The sequence below is a fragment of the Coccomyxa subellipsoidea genome, assembly GCF_000258705.1.
Source record: "Coccomyxa subellipsoidea C-169, whole genome shotgun sequence".
In the NCBI taxonomy this organism is placed as follows: Eukaryota; Viridiplantae; Chlorophyta; class Trebouxiophyceae; family Coccomyxaceae; genus Coccomyxa; species Coccomyxa subellipsoidea.
The window spans coordinates 463773-482835 of record NW_005178019.1 but is presented as its reverse complement, the minus strand read 5'-3'; the positions used below and the strand labels follow the sequence as shown (position 1 = coordinate 482835).

General features: G+C 54.6%; 1 protein-coding gene across 1 annotated transcript; it reads right to left on the bottom strand.

The window, feature by feature from the left end:
• Positions 1–2539: 2539 nt before the first annotated feature.
• Positions 2540–5470, bottom strand: COCSUDRAFT_20720 (hypothetical protein; the record flags this gene model as incomplete). The annotated part of the gene is made up of 4 exons (XM_005642863.1): positions 2540–2690; positions 3411–3515; positions 4631–4714; positions 5382–5470. Coding segments are annotated over 4 exons (429 nt in total), but the record flags the coding sequence as incomplete, so codon positions are not given.
• Between the last annotated feature and the right edge of the window lie 13593 nt (positions 5471–19063).

The following is a 19063-nucleotide window of genomic DNA, read 5'->3' as shown; positions in this document are numbered from 1 at the left end:
TTGCCGGACATGTAATCTCTGCGCGAGACACAAGCTTCCCTTCAAAGACTGTAACGACACGCTGACTGTGCAACACAGGCAAAATATAGACAAGCTGCCAGCTAAGGGCTAGCTTGCAACTCACCCGAGACAAGCATGATTGGACCCAACTGTAAAGACCATGTATGGCCCACGATTTTCTTAGATCCATAACTTCAGACCCTGAAGTGCAAAGAAGGCAGCGGCATGGCTCCAGCAGAGGCCATTTGATATGGCATCGGTCCACTTGAGCTTGAAGCAAAGTGGATCTGGGTATAAATTTTTTGAATCCAAACCAGAGGATTTCCCCCTCACCTCATGCACATGCCGACAGCTTCATGGAAGAGGCCCATAGCATCGGCCGGTACCATCATGGCTGCGCGCTCCTGTCCAAATACCTGAGCACAGCGCATGTATATATTCAACTTCAAAAACTTGAGCTAAGAAGGGATCTGCCCGAGCCTGATGTCCTGGCAACCACATTCTCCAGCTTGGGTTGTAACCTTAGTAAACTAATTTTGAAAGCAGCGCAGGTTGCAATAGAGCCAACAGGCAGAGAGCCCACAGTTCAAGTCACCAACTCGACGCGCTGATCAGGGTATCTTTCGTAATGCTACAGGTGTGAGCCTTAGTCGCTGTTCTGCTACTAGGTCTTGCGCGTCTGGCAAAGAAGAAGTGCGCATGGAAGGCTGGAGCTCTTCAATGACCTCTGTGGCTCAAGGTCTCACACAGCACGAGTCTGTCCCACACAGGGCATTTGACGTTCTCTGCCAGGGCAGCAGTCAGGGCATCCGTGCTGGCGTCCGGATCATCAATCAATCGCTGTGGGGGAGCCCCTCATCCCCCTCAGCAGCCTCTAGCAATCCATAAGCTTAAACAGGGGATGGTTGCAGGGAAAAATGCCCACCTCGGTGATGCGCATGTACTCGCCGTGCTGGCTGGAGCACGCGTCGAAGAAGTACCGCTTGTGGCCCGCCCTTACTAACAGGCTGCCGGCATCAGTCGTGGTTAGTAACGGCGGCGCCGGCCCCGGCCCGACCATCGTCTCGTGGCCCACGTGAAGCTGCGGCGGCGGCGGCAGCGGCGGCGGCGGCGGCTGCTGGCCCCCCTGGGAAATGCAGAAAGAAATCATAATTTATTAACAGGGGCCCCAATGAAGCCTGGGGCTTGACTAAGGAGAAGGCATAAGGAAAGCACGAGTTGCCCTTGCCACCATGAGGGCATGGGTGGAACAATGCTGTTCTACCCTGCCCTAGGAGGATGACAGAGCCAATAGCATGTTGAATTGCAGCAGGATTTGCCTAATGACCCACAAATGAAATGTGGGAGAAGGGAACTATTGAGAGGTTCCTGCAACGCACCTAGCCCTGAGGGCTGGAAAAAGCGTGTAATAATAATGATAATATTAAAAACGAAAAGTTCATTGGGTTTGCCGATGTCTGCCTGGCTATGCAACGAGATCAGTATATACATTTTGTGTTGAGAATCTACACCTGTATTTCCACCCTGTAGATCCTCACTGCCTCTCTGTGTCATTATACTCTAGCTGTGGTGCATGGCCGCTTTGACTCACACTGTGCGAAAAAAGAACATTCAGTTCGAGGAGGACTTCAAATGGGCATCATGCTGCACCTGTTCGGAGGCGCCCTCTCCCACGCCCAGTTGGAGATTTTCCAGGTAGGAGCCCAGAAGATTGATGTCCTGCAGGGGGGACCCATGCGTCGCGCTCAACAAGTGTTCCACGTTGATCTGCGCGCAACTCTCAGATTCTCAGGTGCGTCGATGCCGCTTGATTTGTAGTGTCACAATAGCGCCCGGCTGGTGGGGGGCGGTATATATACTGAGCACCGTGCCCACGGTTGATGGGTCTTGCTTGGATCTGGCGAATTCAACAAGGGGTAGATGCGCAGTTGATTGCAGTGTTGGCCCGACTGGCACTGGTACTTGGTTTGGGGCAGGTCCCACTCTGCTGCACTTGCCTTTGGGCAGGCTATCACTCGTCTTAACTTTAAAATTCAGGCCCCTGCCTTTGATATATCTGCAGCAGTGCCAACAGCAGATATGCCCAAACACTATGAATAACAGGGGCTTATTTGAGTGGCCAAATGGGGGCCAGATGGCGCTGGTTCACGCCGAAAAAACCACATTCACAGGCAGAATTGTGATCAATACATGCAGCCTTCAATTGCAGCTTGTCTGCAGGACGTACCTTGCCTTTTGACAGGAGAAGCATGTAATAACAATAATACTTGCGCTGGTATCCTCTTCCAGTAGTGTGGCGATAGCCTGGTCTCAGATCTCAGATGGAGAACATAACCCAATTCATCCAGTGCCAGAAATATGCATGCAGAAGCTGCTTCAGCCATCAATAACTGCGCTCAGATATGATCTGCGTGCTTATATTGCAGCTCTATACCCGGTATGGTGAAAGCATCAGATGCCCACACCGATCGCTACGTATTTGGGCGAAATTGTTTGCTAATCTGTGTGCTTGCTGGCTGAGTCATGACGCAAACGGTAGTCATGGTGACTGATCTGGTGAGTCACCCACCTGAGCGGGCGCGGTCTGTGAGGTGAAGGCTTCTATGCGCGACAGCGCGTCTCGGAACTGCAGCCAGCCCTCCGCATTCGCTCCCCCGCAGGGCACCATTATATGGCTACGCCCCTTGGGCCTGCACAACCACATACTCAACATCAGCATTGGACTGTCACTGTTTCCTTTTATAAAGCGCTGCTTGGCTCAGGGTGAATGCTCCAAAAGTGAGGTTCAAACCCTGATATAGTGGGACACGCTCTGACAATGCCACAGCTCCATTGCTGCATTCATGGTAATGCTGCATGCTTTACTGAGCTAACCTCCTGCATGCATCTGATGACCACTTGAGATCCGCACATCTCCGCCGCCTCAAAGGGCACAAATGTGTTTTCCAGATAGACTGCTTCACGTAAATTTATTTATGCATGAATCAGCATGCAGCTGTATGCTCTGCTACAGCAAACCGCCGCAGCGGAAGGGGCTGCGGCAAAGGCAGCATGCAGAAACAATGAATAAAAGCTCATGCACAATCAGGGTTCAGCCGGATCCTTGTCACAGCAGCACAGTTGTGACCCGCAAAGGCAAGCTCCATGCAGAGGAAAGGTAGGGAGTCTGGAATTGTCAGCCCTTGCTAATGATCCCCAGACGCACCTAAGCGCCCGCCTGGACACGCATCTTACAACAGAACCCAGACTACCCATTGCAAAAAAATCAAAAATGCTGCTCACGCGGCGCCGTTCTCAGATATGCGCAGGTAGCGACCCCAGGGGAAGAAATCTCGCAGATTTTGAATTGAATATTTGAATCGCAATGATGAGATTCTCAAGATCAGGAGTTCCTTAGCAATGCTGCTCACCCGGCGCCGTTCTCAGAGATGCGCAGATAGCGGCCCCAGGGGTTGCACCCAAGAGACCAGTGGAAGACCTTGCTCTCCACTGGGTACTCCTTGGCAGTCGCCATCCTGCGCCCACCAGCATTATTGCTAATGATGAAACAGTCATGAAAATATTAGTCCATGCTTTTTCTGCCCCGGCTGGCAGGGGCCAATGTGATTACGCCACTACTCGGCATCTCTTTGTACTCAGTCTTGCTTGGAGTTTGCACATACTCCTAGAAACCGAGCTGGGTCCTTGGTCTGTCTACGTGCACAGTTCATTGCAGTGTTGGCCCGAATGGCACTGGTGCTTGGTTTCAGGCAGATGCCACTTTGCTGCACTCGCCTTTGGGCAATTTGTTGCACTCACCTTACCGAGAATTCAGGCCCCTGTCTTTAATATACCTGCAGCAGTGCCAACGGCAGATATGCACAAACAATATGAATAACAGGGGCTTAAATGGGTGTCCAACCTGAGGCCAGATGGGGCCGGTTCAAGCCGAAAAAATCACATTCACAGGCGGAATTATGATCAATACAAGCCAGAATTGCCCCTGATTTGATACTTTTATAAGTGGGTCCACAGATTCCCTGCACCCACTGTGTCATGGTGGAGAATGGTTGGAAGCTCTCAGTCCTCCAGGATGGCTGGAGGTAAATAAAATTTCCTAGCCCAAGAGAGACCCGCTTTCCCGCCTTTGCACTGCAAATTCCTTGATGCTGACAAGCGACTTGTAAAAGGACTTGAGCAGGTGTTGCTCGCCACGTGGCCACAGTGGGGGCAGTCACATGCTGCGCCCATTGACAAGGAAGCATCCCAAGCCAGACAAGCGCTGACGTGTCTTTTGGGTGGCAAGCTCAACTCGGGTCAAGCACTGGGACACAGGGTAGTAAGGCGCGACTCAGGATACGTCTGTGCTGGCATAATAGTACACTTTGCTGCCTTGATCGGGTGGCAAGGCCAGGTTACATCAAGCACTGGGACAGAGGGTAGTAAGGGGTGACTCAAAGATGCGATCATAATAGTACACTTTGCTGCTTTGAACAAATGGCAAGGCCAGGTTGACTCAAGCACTGGGACAGAGGATAGTAAGGGGTGACTCATCGATGCGATCATAACAGTACACATTGCTGCCTTTATTGGGTGGCAGGTTCAGATCGGCTCAAGGATTGCAGAAAGAGGGTAGTAAGGGTTGACTCACGATGCATCGGTGCTGGCGTAGTAGTTGAAGAGCTCCCGGAACCAGGGCAGCGACTGGCCAGGTACAATGATCGTAGACCGCTCCCTGTGACACAACGAGATTATTGTGAGCCTTTATTGATGATAGTGAGTGTCACTAAACAATCACAATCATTTATCTGCAGCACTCGTCTTGCTTATGCAGCATTCAGCAGGTGGGCAGCATGCTGCGTCTCTCCAGCATGCACTGTCCTGCTGTGCATGTTCTCCTCCGGCCGGAAGAGTGGGATCGGGAGGCAGCTTCTCCCCCGGTGTTCCAGCCGGCCGGCCTTGCTCAAATAAAACACATGATCAATCCATCTGCTAACACCGCTACATGGCATCAAATAACGATGCATTTTCCGCCACCGTTTGGATAAAACCGCCGTTCTGATGAGCATTCTCCCATTGCACAGCGCAGACTTTTGTTGAAGCAACGGGCCTTGGTTGCATGCTGAGCATGCGCTTCGCTCCAGACCTTTGATGATGCACTGGTCTGACCAGCGCGGCGCTGATACCAGGGGAACATCGCTTGCTTTGAAAAGCAGTGAGTTCTTGCAAAAGCAAGCCCCAATACTGGAGCTCTTGCTCACAAGGGGGAAGCTATTTACTGAATTAAAACTAATTTTCGTAAAGCCATCTTGCCAGGAGGTCAGATATGGCCACAGATGCATTGCTACAAGAACTTCTGGGATGGATTTCGATGGTAGAGGGAGTGAAGAATGCGGGCACACCTGTTGGCTTTCTTCTCAGAGATTTTCAGGTACAGGCCCCTGGTGTTGGTCTTTGCGTCGCAGAAGAAGATCTTGCTCTCAATCTGCACCCGGCACACATGTGTTGAGCTCTGCTGCAGCTGCTTGTGTGTGCTTTGCTCTTAACTAGTGAGTCCACAATTTTGGCAGTTGCACGCTCTCCAGGCGTTTGTCCCTTGCCACTGAGCTCTCAAGTACAACCTGCGAAGGTGATGTGGGGCAAGGGGAACCCCATGTATCTTTCTGTGCTGCAGATGGCGCAGTCTAAAAGGCTTTGACTCAAGATTCTAGGCAATGATAACTAAAAAGAACGACGCTCAAGGTCAGAAAATGGAGTTTGGAGTGCCACTGGAAGCAGCCATGCAGCGCAGTGCGCGTACGCTGCACTCACGTGGCAAGGAGAGGGGATCCGCAACGTGACATCACACACCTGAAGAGCCTCGCTGCAGACTTCGATGTCATCTCCGCCTGCGCTCGGTAGCCCTTGCTGATGTGTCCTCATATCACATGACCGAAGCTGCTCGCCTTAGCCTGGCCGCAGATTGAGGGCCCACAGCATCCACATCCCAACCCCCCTAGGGGTGACCTGTCACAGCCCGAGGGAAAGCTTCAAGCATGCTTCTTTCACCAACTTTTGAGTGTCTTTTCCTATCACTTCAGAGCAGCACATCCAGGGCATCGCCTTTGAGCCGCGGTTGACACCCCAGGACATTGTTGTAGAGCCAGGCCTCCATGGCCCCCATTACGGTAAGGTAGGCGGCAGAAGCGTTTGTAAGCGTTAGTGCCCGCCGGTGCCGGCACGAGACACTTACAGGCATGAATTCATCTACGCTGTGGTCTGGTGGGGTCCATCTCTTCAGTGAGCATGTACCGGACGTCGAAGGGCAAGAGGCTTTACGATCTACCTGCCAGCCCGCAACTTGGGCGGCTTTTGTAAGGGCCGGCAAAAAGCTCTGCTCAGCGCTGAATCGCGTCCTGATCTACTGATCGACTGGATGTTTGACCTCCCTGCAACCACGCTGTGCAGGCTGTCCTGGCCTTTAAACCTTCCTCAGCGCGCGTGCCCCGGGGCTGAGAGTGTTTGGTGCTCCAGGAGCACAGGGCCCTGTTAACCGCAAGTGGCGCTCCGGGAACGTTTCCAGGCCTGATATAGATTGAAGCATTTCTTACGAATACTGGACACTACCCCAAGGTGACAGAAGCAATACAGAGCTCGCTATTGAGGAACGCCGTCTTACACCTGGAATGTAACGAGAGGTGACAGGATCGTCTGTTTTGGCTGATGTAACCCTATAGCAGCAAATGGTTTTCCCGACTGGAGGCATTCCTCCCTCATGTGCATCTCCCTCAAGGCTTCAGCTTGATCGTACTAGTTGCCAAAATGGACGCCGTAGTTATCTATAGTGCCAGAGGTGTCAGCACCAGAGGGATACTGGTCTAAGACAGGGATTGCTTGATTGTACGTGCTATGCTATGATATGCATTTGCTTGCTGTGTTGTGTATACAATACGTAGCATTGTTTGGTGGTGGGGTTGGGGGTATGTTCCTCAATACGGTACGCATGCTTCACTTGGACTCAGACTTATAGTATGATACCATATGGGCTGCAGACCAGACCTTCAGGCCCCATAGCTGCAGCTGTGGCTGCAGACAGTCTGTGTGTATGCCCTATGCCTTCGGGCTTTGGTTTGCCGACACTGTAATCAGAATCAGAATCAGTGCCCGGGTTACTGAGTCACCCGGACCGTCATGATCATGAAGGGCACGCCCCCAATTATTATTATTATTATTATTATTATATTATTACATGGTCGGCAAACCCAAAGCCAGAGGCCATAGGGCATACACGCAGGGCGTCTGCAGCCACATCTGCGGGGCCTTCATTAGTCTGCAGCTTATCACTCACTCATCATGTACATGCATGCACTCCCCCAATATTGATGCCGCCAACTTGGCAGCCCAGCAGCCCGGGCGGGCCTTGAAGGCGGCTCCGTGCTCAAAAACATGCATTGCCGTCATCTTGATAAGCAACCACAGGCAACCGACAGCAGTGCTGGCATTATCTCACTATCTCAAAAAAGTTTGGGGATCTGAGACCCTAAGTATCCGTAAATCTTCCGGGATCTCCCCAAGATTGTTCGACGGCCTTCCAGGGAGGAAGTCATGCCAACGTACATTCAATTTCATACAACCAGATTATGGCGATCGCAACGTCCGTCTAGTAAAATTGGATGGTGCTTCTCTGATGCATGCGGTCCTGTCGAGACTACAAGATCTGATGGAAAAAACTGTTTATAGATTATGGTTGTACTGTCACTCCTGGCGACTAATGAAGTAGATTCTGCTGATTCTTTCATCTGAGACTTAGCAGCAGGGCTACAGCATCTTGGTCTGATCAGTGCCCCTGGCGGACAACAGCACTTTTATAAGAAAAAGCTAGCAGTTCTCTCAGCATCCTGGTCCTGAGCGCATCGTGCGGCTCTGAGGCCGCCGAGTACGTCTTGTTCTCTCAAAACTCACGCCTTTGAAATATTTCCTTCTTCCCCAGAGCTTCCCCTTGTGGCATTACATGGCAACGTTGTCTCAAAGGCCGATCGAAAACCTGGATGTGCAAGATCTAGAAAGGACACCCATTTTCCGAACTGTGCTCATAGAATATAAACCTCCCGGATGGCTTGAATGCTCAATCTAATGGCTGGATCGGTCCAAACCCTTAATAGGAGCAAAGCTCTGGGGCTTCAGGATGCTCACGTGCTGTGCAGTATAGACCACCACCAGAAATGCCAGTGCAGCCATAGCCAATGCAGGGAGGCTTGACGATGTTGCCTTCCAAAAGGTGAGCATGTGCACAGGATCAAACCCTGCTACATTCTGCAGTGCAAAGCCCTACCTCATTTTCCTTCACATTGCTTGCATCCTCTGCACTCGTCTAGCGGAGGCAATAGACAAAGGCTCAAACCTTCAACATTGCTTCCTCCACTTTTTACAGGAGGCGACGCATGGCCAAAGGGTCCCCCAAGAAAGTGGTGAGGCCAGCCCCTGCCGAGCAAGCTGGTACAGCAGCTCTTCCCGAGCATGAAACCAGGTCAGTCCCTGGCGACCATGGAGTGAGGTCAGCTCCTGGGAAAAATGAAGTGAGGCCAGCTCCTGCTGAAGCGAGGTCAGCTCTTCTCGAGCATGAAACCAGGTCAGCTACTGGCGAGCATGGAGTGATGTCAGCTCCTGTCGAGCAAGCAGTGACAGCTCTTTTCGCTGAGCATGGAAGGAGATCAGCTCCTGGCAAACATGAAGGGAGGTCAGCTCGTGATGAAGTGAGGTCAGAGCCTGCCAAGCAAGCGATGACAGCTGCTCCCACCCAGCATGAATCCAGGTCAGCTCCTGGCGAACATGAAGTGTGCTCAAATCCTGGCGAGCAACTAGTGGCAGCTCCTCCTACCCAGCATGAATCCAGGTCAGCTCCTGGCGAACATGAAGTGTGGTCAAATCCTGGCGAGCAACTAGTGACAGCTCCTCCTACCCAGCATGAAACCAGGTCAGTTCTGGCGGCAATGAAGCAAGGTCAGCTCCCACCAGGCAGACCAGCCCTCCCTCGCCAGCACAGATGCCACGCACGCCGCCGATCAGCAGTAGCCCTCACAACTCGGGGCCGCCAGCATCGAGGAATGCAGCGGGGACATCTGCAAATGTCACAGCCAATCCAGCCGCTCCCGAGGTTTGTGAACCACGACCCCTCTTTGCGTGACATGAGCGTGCAGTATAGAAATGTACAGCTATCGGCAGAGAACCAGAATATGCATGACAGAAACCATCCAGAGTGGGTTCAACTTACATATGCGGACAAAGAATTGGAGCACGCATATATGAGATGCACATTCTATGTCCTTAATACCACTTTTGGTACCAAGTCCAGGGAAGTCAGTCGCTGTCAGGCTATGGCAAAGCCTGTCAGGCCTGCTGAGTCCTGGGGAATTTACCGAAGTGAGCACCATAACGCCCGCACCCCACAAAATTTAAATAATTTTGGACGTGTTTTTGAAAGCCTTTCCTTCCTTGATACGATGTTTCATTATCACCGGCGGTCTGGCTCAGCGAGAGGTTTCCAACACTGGTCTGAAAAGTGTATTGTGGTTTATATTTTGCAGTTTAAGGCCTTAGTTTTCGACCCTTTTCAAGAAAAAAGAATTATTTTATGCGCAGAATCTGGTGCTGACTACGGTGCTTGCGCAGGCCGCGGTAGGGGCACATGCACTGGATGAAGCTGAGTCACCGGGGCAAGCTGAGCTGGCCGTCTTGGCTGCAGCCTGCATGGCGGATCACCATCTGCCACCCAAGATGCGCAGGTATTTGCGTTTCATTGGGCTCAAGATTTATCAATTTTGATGGTCAGTTCACCCAGCAGCAATGCAGCGTCACCAGCATTTTCCCCGTGTCACTACGCGTACCAAATTCATCTTAACATCACATAAGGGTGTAGGTGAGACCCGACCATCGACAGCATAATACGGAGCAGGCTTCCTGTAATCAGGTCTTCAAGGAGGAATGGTTGTACACTGTGACTGGAACTGAAGCATGACATAGTGTCTAACACTATTAGGCGAGTAAGATTCAAATTTTGTGGCAAAAAGAAAATTCACCAGAGTTTGGAGCATGTTGGCTGCTGAGAGCCTGAAATTTTTGGGTTGCGAAGGGTTCAGCATGCCCATCCATGGCATTCTGCAGGAAGATCGCAGCGCTGCAAGCTGCACAAGCGGTCCAGATATCTGTAGCCCCAAGATCGGCGCAGCCAGCACTGGCTGGCCCAGCCGCAGCTTCTGCGCAGGCGCAGCCGGCTGCGCCGGCCGAGGCCCCGGCCTCGGCCCCGGCACCGGAGCAAGCCGCTAGGAGGGAAGTGGCGGCCCCACGGCAGAGTGCAAGGCAGGCAGCACCCGACCAGGGATCTGCCCCGGCAGCAGAGCAGTCGCCGCGAGCGCAGCAGCCGAGACAAGCGCACCCGCTTGAAGATCATCCGTTTGATGGTGCCATGGGAAGGCAGGAAGCTCCGATGGACAGCGCAAGGTCAGTCTAGCCCGATGGATTGAGTACCGTGGCAGAGGTACCGAGCAGCGATTTGCTCCTGCAGCAGAGCAGGCGCGCGTGTGCAGCAGCTATAGACAAGCACGCGACTATGAAGGTCAGCTGTCCGGTGGAGAGCGGGAGAATGTCATGCCGAGCCAGGAAGCTCTGCTGCAGAGACGAGCGCAGCCATCAGGTCAGCCACACAGACGTGAGTGGGACGGAGGCAGACGCAGGGAAGAAGCTGCGATGCCCACGGCAAGGCCAAGCGTGCCTGCAAGGCGTGAGTACCTCAGCAGGGCCCCATCTGAAGGTCAGGCTTTTGGCCGAAAGCAGGAGGAGGACATGCGGTGGGAGGAAGCCCCCATGCACAGCTCGCGAGCAGGCTTGTCTGCGAGGACTGAGCACCTCGACAGGGGCTCCTTTGAGGGCCAGCCTCTCAATTGGCAGCGCGGCGACAGCAGTCAGAGGGAATGGAGTGCGCTGCACTGTGCAAGTGTCGGCAGAAGCCCCTCCGAAGGTCAGGCGTTCAGCAGAGAGCAGGATCTGTGGGAGGGCAATCCAATGCAGAGCGCAACGCCATATTCTCCTGCAAGGATTCAGTCCCTTGGCAGAGGCCCTCAGGCTTTCATCATAGAGCGAGATGGGGAGAAAGCACCAATGGACAGCGCAGGGTCAGGCCCTGCTACAAGGGGCGAGGATCTTGGCAGAGGCCCTCAGGCTTCCAGCAGAGAGCGAGGCGGGGCAATGCACTGGGAGCAAGCTCCGATGCACCGCGCAACGTCAGGCACGGCTGCAAGGAATGCTCACCTCGGCAGAGGGCTCTCTGAATCTCAGCCTTCGAGCCGGCACCAGGAGAGGGCCATGCAGTGTGAGGAAGCTCCGATGCACCGCGCAAGGTCAGGCACGGCTGACGAGAGTAAGTACTTTGGCAGAGGGCCGCGCACAAGAGCGGGCTTCAATAATGCAGTGCCACAGCAGCAGAGATGGCAGCGGGCAGAGTACGCGCCCCGGGATGGGCGCCCTTACAAAGGCACAAGATTTGCTGACGATCTAGACTCTGCTCCTGGTGCGGCCCAGCTTTGCACCTGATGCTCGGGCCTGTTGCTTTCAGCGCAGATCCGTTTTATGATGGATCTGCTCTTCAAGAAATAACTTCTATACAGAAGATTACCGATAATCTCAATCTGAAGCAGCTTCAGCTTCTTTACGACCCTTTTCTGGGACTGATGATTCAAACTCCAATGCAGAGTGGCATGGAAGAGATGGTCGTTCGACACAGCGCGCAATTCGCGGACAACGCCGACTCTGCTTCCGGTGCGGCCTACCCACCAGGCATGCTTTGGTCATGTATAAGTTAGGCTCAGAGATCTCCTGGTCCCCTTTGTGGCAGTCGTGATTTTTCAGCAAGCAAAATTGACCTAGCCCACGGAAGGTTCTGCTTCTTCAATGGAATAAAGGGGAAAAAATTGCATCCTTTTCTCTGACTGATGCACATGCAAAAATTTGCAAAATTGCAGATTCCAATGCAGAGTGGCGTGGGCGAGAGGATCACTCAACACAGTGTGCAAAATTCGCTGACAATGCAGACTCTGCTCCCGGTGCGGCTCTGCCAAGAGACATACTTTGCTCTCATTGCCTTGGGCCTGTGATGGTTCTGAGCTATGTGCAATTCTCCCAGCTCAAAAACACTCATTTCTGTGCTGAGGAGATTCTTTCCAGGGCAGCTTCTGCTTTTTCATGAACCTTTTCTCTGAGGCTGATGCATCAAATCACCAATGCAGGCTGGCGGGTGAGAGAGGGGCCTTCTCTTCAGCGTGCAGCTTTTGTCACCGCCATGCCAAGACAAGCAAGATTCGCAGATGGTGGGTGCCTTGTCCACTGTCGATGATTTTCATGCAGACCTGCTGTGTCCCTGTTGCATGTTATCTCTGGACCATGGTGTTTAGTCCCTGCAGGAATTTCGTGGCCGGCCTGAAGAGGCCTGTGTCCCTTTCTGACGGCTGACAGTGTCCAAGGACATCTTCTGCTGTGTCCGTGCTGCAACGTCCATGTGATATCAGCTGTTGCATGTTCCTCTGATGTTTCTGGGACAGAGCATCTTTCTCCCTGCATGGTGTTTTGCACCCCGCCTGCGAAAGCTGTGACCATGGCTGAAAGCTTTGCCAAGGCCATGTTCTATTTCTGTGGCTTCCTGCTCTTGAATGGTATTTCCGGAACCGCGGCTGCTTGAGGGCGGTTTGAATTCTGGTCACCGTGCCCACGATTGATTGGGTCTTGCTTGGATCTGGCGAGTCCGTCAAGGGGTAGATTGTACGGCAGCCTCTCCCTGCAGCTTGTCTGCAGACGCACCTTGCCTCTGGCAGGAAGAGCGTGCACCAATAATAATAATAATTATTATAATAGTAATAATTTTGCAAAGAGATACGAGAGTATAACCATGATAAGAAATAATAATAATATTTTAAAAAATTACTTTTCCGGTGCAGATCGCCGTGCGCAAGAGGGACCTTCTTTGCAGCGCGCAGCGTATGCCAGTGCGGCGCCAAGACAGGCTCCCTTTGCAGGCGTGGCCGAGCAGCGCAGATTCCCTCCCCGGCACCTCGGCCCGCCCACCTGCAATCGATGCGGCACCGCGCTCACGCGGCTCTGCGGCGGCCTCGGACTTTTGCTGTGCATGCTCTGCGGCGGGCGCCGGCCAAGGACCGAGGACGGGTGTGAACATATCCCTTACATTGGGAATGCTGCAAAACAAACACATCGTCCATTACTCATCCCTGTGCAGAAATAGCGAGGTGAAATATTCCTTACATTTCATGCCCCACTGTTTCCCCGTTGCACAAACATGGCAAAGTAATGACTAAAGGGTTTTGTGACCGTTTGATTCTCTCGCAGCACTGATGAATGATGCGGCAAAAGTTGACCAGCTCAGCAACCCTGTAGAAGTCAACATTTCTACCCCCGGGCGTTCATTTCAACTTCTTCTAACAATGTTTCAGGAAATCTTAGGCCGTCCTGCAGCATAGAAAAGAGCACAGCGTTGCTCAGGAGCCTGGCAACTGTTCTTACCCTCACTTAGTAAATTCCAAAGAAAAACATGCATTATGAAGTTCTAAAATTCTAATTTAACCCTAAACTCAACTTCTTGCCCCTCAGAGTGCCAGGTCCAGCACCTGCCAACTGCAGAACCTGCGGCAGTGCATACATGTGGTTTAGGGTTGAGGGTTTAGGTTTGCAGCATAGGGAACATCGGCCGATCGCCACCAGCATACCGGCAAGTGGCATGTGGGGCTACATGTGCGCACATAAACCCTACACTCTACACCCCGATGTCGATTTTGAATTTGAATAAATGCTGGCGCAGGCGGGAGGTCCCGGGGCGGCGCCGGCGGCGCTCCAACGGCGTGGTGATCTCTGTTGAGGAGCACATCAAAGTAGTGCCCCCCCGGTGTCGATGCCAGCTAGATGGCGCGAATAAAGGCAGAGCATGAAGCGCACGCCGTCGGACGTCGTGGCCCCGTCAAGCCAGTCAGCAAGCCCCTGCCATGGGCTGGCCGTGGGCTCGGTCTCCAATTGGTCTAACCGAGCAAAACCGAAGCAATTCACTGCCCACAGTGGTGATTCTTGGTGGCGGGCCCAACCCGCCTTGTGGCCCAAGCCGAAGCCCCCGTTCAGTGAGACAGGCCTGGAGTTGAAATGGTCACCCTGCCCCAAAAACTTGTTAAAAATGAAATATAGACGCCCCGATGAAGCCTGGGTCGTTGTCAAGGAGACAGAGGTCAAGCATGCCACCGAGAGGGCATGGGTGATTTCATGCCTCCCGCCCTGTCCTGATATAGAAAGGGCTTTAAAAAATGTTGTCGCACTTAGTCAGCATGTATTCTGGAGCTAATATTGGACCCGCACCTCCTGGTTGAGGGAGCTCCAGCAGAACTGAGCCGCAGCTACTGAGCTGTCACAGTCAGGATGGGCGGCAAGTGAAATCTGCAGAGCTTACATTGATCAACAAGCTTGACGCTATTCCAAGGGGGGAATGTGAGCGAATATCGTGTTATTTCTAGGTTTAGGGTTCACCTAAACCCTGAACATCTAAAGAAACTAAAAGCCATGTAACTATAAAATTTATGTTACTATAAGATATTTATGTTGGCGACTACATTTGTGTCCTTTTGTTCTGGCAGAGGTCAACCCATTGAGGTGCGGTGTGAGCTACGGCGCGCCGGACCTCTCTGGGGACCGGCACCACCCACAAGCAGTCATCTACATCAATGAGAGCGATGATGAGGACGTTATCATTTTCGTGCCAGCACCAAATCGGGCACCGTCATCAGAGCCAGATCTGGCGGCGCGCCCGGATTCAAACGCCCAACCGACAGAAGAGGACAGATGGGGCGCCTGCGGCCGCCGGCGCGGCTGGCGCATGCGCCCGCTGCCGCCGCCGCGGAATGCGCATGCGGCCGCGGCACCCAACGCAGAACCCGCCCGGGCAGCCGCTGCGCAGCTTGCTTTCAAACTCAAGCAGGAGGAAGAGGGCAGTGCTGTCAGAGGCGTCCAGCCGCTGCCGCCTCGCGCGCCTGCGGCCGACCGAGCGCCGATGCGGCCGGAGTCGCACGCCGCAGCCCCGGCGCGGCGGCAGGCAGAAGTCCGGAAGCCGGGTCCAGCTTGGGACGGCGCTGGCCGGCCTGCACGCATGGAAGTAGACCGAGAGCTGTCCCCGGTCAAGCGACCTGAACCTCTCGAGCGGAGGGAGATGATGTCGCTGGGGCGTCGCGCATCAGGGGAGGCGGGTCCGCCGTTGGCGCCTGTGCATCAGGCGCGCGTGCAGCCGCCTGTGCCATTGCGGGGCGCCGCTGTTGCAGATGCAGATGTGCAGCGCCCGCTAGCGCACTCGCAGCTGCACCGTCAGGCAGAGCCAGTTGCGCAGCGACCTGCCTCAGCAGCAGCAGCGGCGGCAGAGCTTCCTGCGCAACAGCAGCGTGCGCCACCGCCAACTGGCCCGACGCAGCCGCGCGCGTGGCCGGCGGCGACCGGGGACGGCCCCGTGCAGCCGGCACCAGAGCGGCAGCAGCCGGCTCAGCCAGCTTCCTCCTCCTCAGCAGCAGCGGCCACCGTTGCCACTGCAATGGCGGATTTTCCTGCAGCGCAGCCCCGGCGCGCAAATACCCAACACATGCCGGCGGCAGGAATTATGGCCGACGTCAGCTCTGCGCCGCCGCAGCCGGAGCGGCCGCGGGAGCCATTGCCGCACCCGTCTTCAGGCGCGCGGCCGGCAGGCGAAGCCGCCCCGCTTGTGGCCCAGCAGCCGCTGGCATCTCTAGCAACTCAGGAGTTCTGGGCGGCCTCTGATGCGGACGTCGAGCGGCGGTGGCGCGAGCGGCGGCCAGGGGAGGACGTCATCCACTGGGCGGCTGGCCAAGTGGCTCTTCTCAACACCTGCTTGGCCCATGTCCCGGCCCCGGCCCAGCCCCTTCTGGCCGCCACAGCCGAGCAGTCGGGCCTGTCGGAACAGGCAGCTGATCTTACCACAGCCGCAAGATCCACGCAGCCACCGCCGGCCCAGCGTCTGCCGGCGGCCGTAGCTGAGCAGCCGCGACTGCCTGAACAGGCGGCCCCAATCTCTGCAGGTGCAAATTCCGCTCCAGGAGCACCAGTGGCCCCGGCCGGGCCAGCGGCGCCAACACCGGCCCCGGCCTTGGCGCACCTCGCTGCCGCCCCTTGCCCCTCAGTTGGCACCCCATGTGGTAGCGGGGTTGGAGCAGGTTCTTCTGCTGCCAGTGACTCCACTGCCCCTCGCCAGCCGACGGCCGCCGCTGCGAAGCCGGTGGCTTGGGACCAAGCGGCGCAGGATGACTGCCTTTGAGTCGGACCTGCGAGCGGTGAGACCTCCTAACTCCCTCTCTCTGCCACTCATTCTCTCATTTTTGTCTCTTTCCTGTGCATCCATCCTCTATACTCTCGATGTCTTCTTGGTGTCTTCTTGGTGTCTGGCTCCCTGCCCTAACGCAAGCACACTGCTTAAAACTGCTTATGCCTTCTGGTTTGTTTGGTGCCATACTCTCAAAACTGCAGGCTGAATCACCTGTCTGCTGTGCGTCTCGTAGCATGCTCCCCAGACAGCATATGCGCAATTTTTCCAGTGCCTGTCTGCATGCTTGAGAGGCTGACCTTGGGTAGTACCTGACAGCGCTTTTGCCACTGGCGCAACCTGGCAAACCCGGCAAAACAATTCGATCATCAGCGCTCCCTCTTTCAAGACATGTCCCAAGGGGCATCTGAGTCCTGGTGAAACAAGACCTCTGTGGAAATGGGGTGCCACAGAGCTTTCGTACCACCCATAGATTTAGGGTTAGGTTTTTTGATTATATAATATACGTAATGCCTAAGCATCTAATGAGAGGCTAAGCGCTGTACACGTGTGCGTGGCAGGTCCCATACTCTCGCCGCGCAGCCGCAGACGGCAGCTCCGTAGCTGGATCCAGATCGAGACCAGACTGCAGCAAGCAGAGAGCGCCGGTGAGTGCCTTCACATGCCAATCTGACCACTCTCTATCAGCACCCCTGAGAAAGGAATCATTGTCTCTGTGGCTTGACTAATTGGTTGTGAGACCTGCATGTAGCCGAGCTCATATTTGGGAGTTGAAGTGTTTCTGCCTATCTATCCTTACATGCTATCCATATGGCGGCCTTACTTCAGTGTTGGGCGGTGGACATTGTGGAGTAGCAGAGACAACCCTTGGCTGGTTCGCAGCACACTGGTGCCAAGCAGCAGATGGCAGCCTAAAGTCAAATCGTGTGCATTGCTGCAGGCACAGCTGCTGCAGGGAGCCAGCCAGCGGCAGCCGCCGCGCAGCCGCAGCGTGCTACTGAAGACAAGGCTGCAGGGAGCCGGCCGGCGATGGCAGCTGCCGCGCAGCCGCAGCATGCCGCCGCAGACACTGCCGCCGCACGGGGCCAGCCCCCGGCAGCTTCCATGCAGCCGCAGGCCGCGGCGCCTGTTCTGGCAGCAGCCGCTCGCGCAGCTTTTGGGCAGCCGCGCAGCGCGCAGGCAGCCGCCCGCTTGGCAGCAGCGCGTAGTCTGCCGCCGGGGGTGGTTATGGGGATTGCGATGACAGAGCCCAACCCTCTGCCAGAGGAGCGCCCTGCTGAGGCAGGCAGCTATTTGGAATTTGGGGAGCGCCTCTTTGAAGACGAACCCACAGCGGCTGATAATCCCATGGCAGTGACTGATGATGATGACGTGACAATTTCAGCTATTAATGAGACAGTTCAGGCGGAAGACACACTCACGAGCAGGCTGCAAACCGGCAGGTATGCTTACATGCTTCTTGTGGGTGATATCAAGATTAAAACTACATCTCATGACTATTCACCCTACTGGATTGTGTGTTTATACAGCACTTTTTCGTAGTGTTTTTAATGGCCCCTCCTTCTTGTCCAGTTCACATGCACTGCTGTATCAGCAATCACCATTCAGTTGAATTCTGTCAGTGGGATTCTCCAGAAGCTGCGTTGAACATCCATGTATCAGCTCATGGCATTTGTGATCCTCTCTAAATGAGAAGTTGCAGCCTTTAACGCAGAGTGAAAGCTGCATACCTGGGGATAAGGCCTAAATTGTGCATGGGTCGCATTGCAGGGCTGGTGCAGAAGCAGACAACTCTCCACGGCTGCGCAGAGGTGTCAATCAGCAGCGAGAGGCAGCCGCCACTCGCAAGCGCGCTCGGAGCAGCAACAACTCAGAAGAGACGCCCACAGCAGCCGGATATGGTGCAATCGAGCCAGGGCAGGACCGAGGCAACAGAGCAGTGAAGAGCCGCCGGGGAAAGGCCGCCGCTGGGAGGCATCCTGTGCACACGCGGCGGCTGCCAGAAGCTGCTGAGTCAGCGCAGCCGCCGAGGGCCACGCGCCGGTCAACGCGGGGGCGGCGGCCGCCGGAGCAGCCGGGCGGTGAGTTATTGCATGAGTCATTATCCGAGGAGGAGCCCAAATGTGGCGAAAGCAGGAGGATCGGCCTGCGCCGCGGCGGCGTCAGGAGAGGGAGGACCTGGTACACCCCGGGGCACTGGCGGCGGCCGCGGGGGACGAAACCGAACAACTGCGGCGGCTGCTGCCCAAATGCTGCGCCGCCCCGGACGTCTCCATCGGTGAGGGTCCCTAAATTAAGGCACTTCCAGGGCAGCGTTTTGACTTCAAACCCGGAAGTGTGGTATTACTTCATCGTCAAAGATAGACAGTGACTTCAGGATACCCCGTGGCGCAGTGGCGGCGGTCGCGGAGGATGAAACCAAACAGCTGCTGCCCCTCTGAAAGCCAGAGAGATTCATATTCAATTTATCTTGAAGTTCCTCAATTGCTTGGATATTGTTCCCCTGGCAAATACGTCGGTAAGGTCGCTTTTCAATGAGGGCAATTAGGGCAGCGTTTTGATCTCAACATCAGGATTCCAATTCTGGTATGCCCCATTTCATCCACATCAAATTGAAGAGTCTGAAAAGAAAGGAAGAAAGAGAAAGAAATGTAAGCAAAGAGTTTGATTGCGTTGGCAGTCCTTGGTTTCTTGGATTCTGCAGCCCAGTGCTGCTCTATCTGCATGACGCAAGCCCAGAATTTG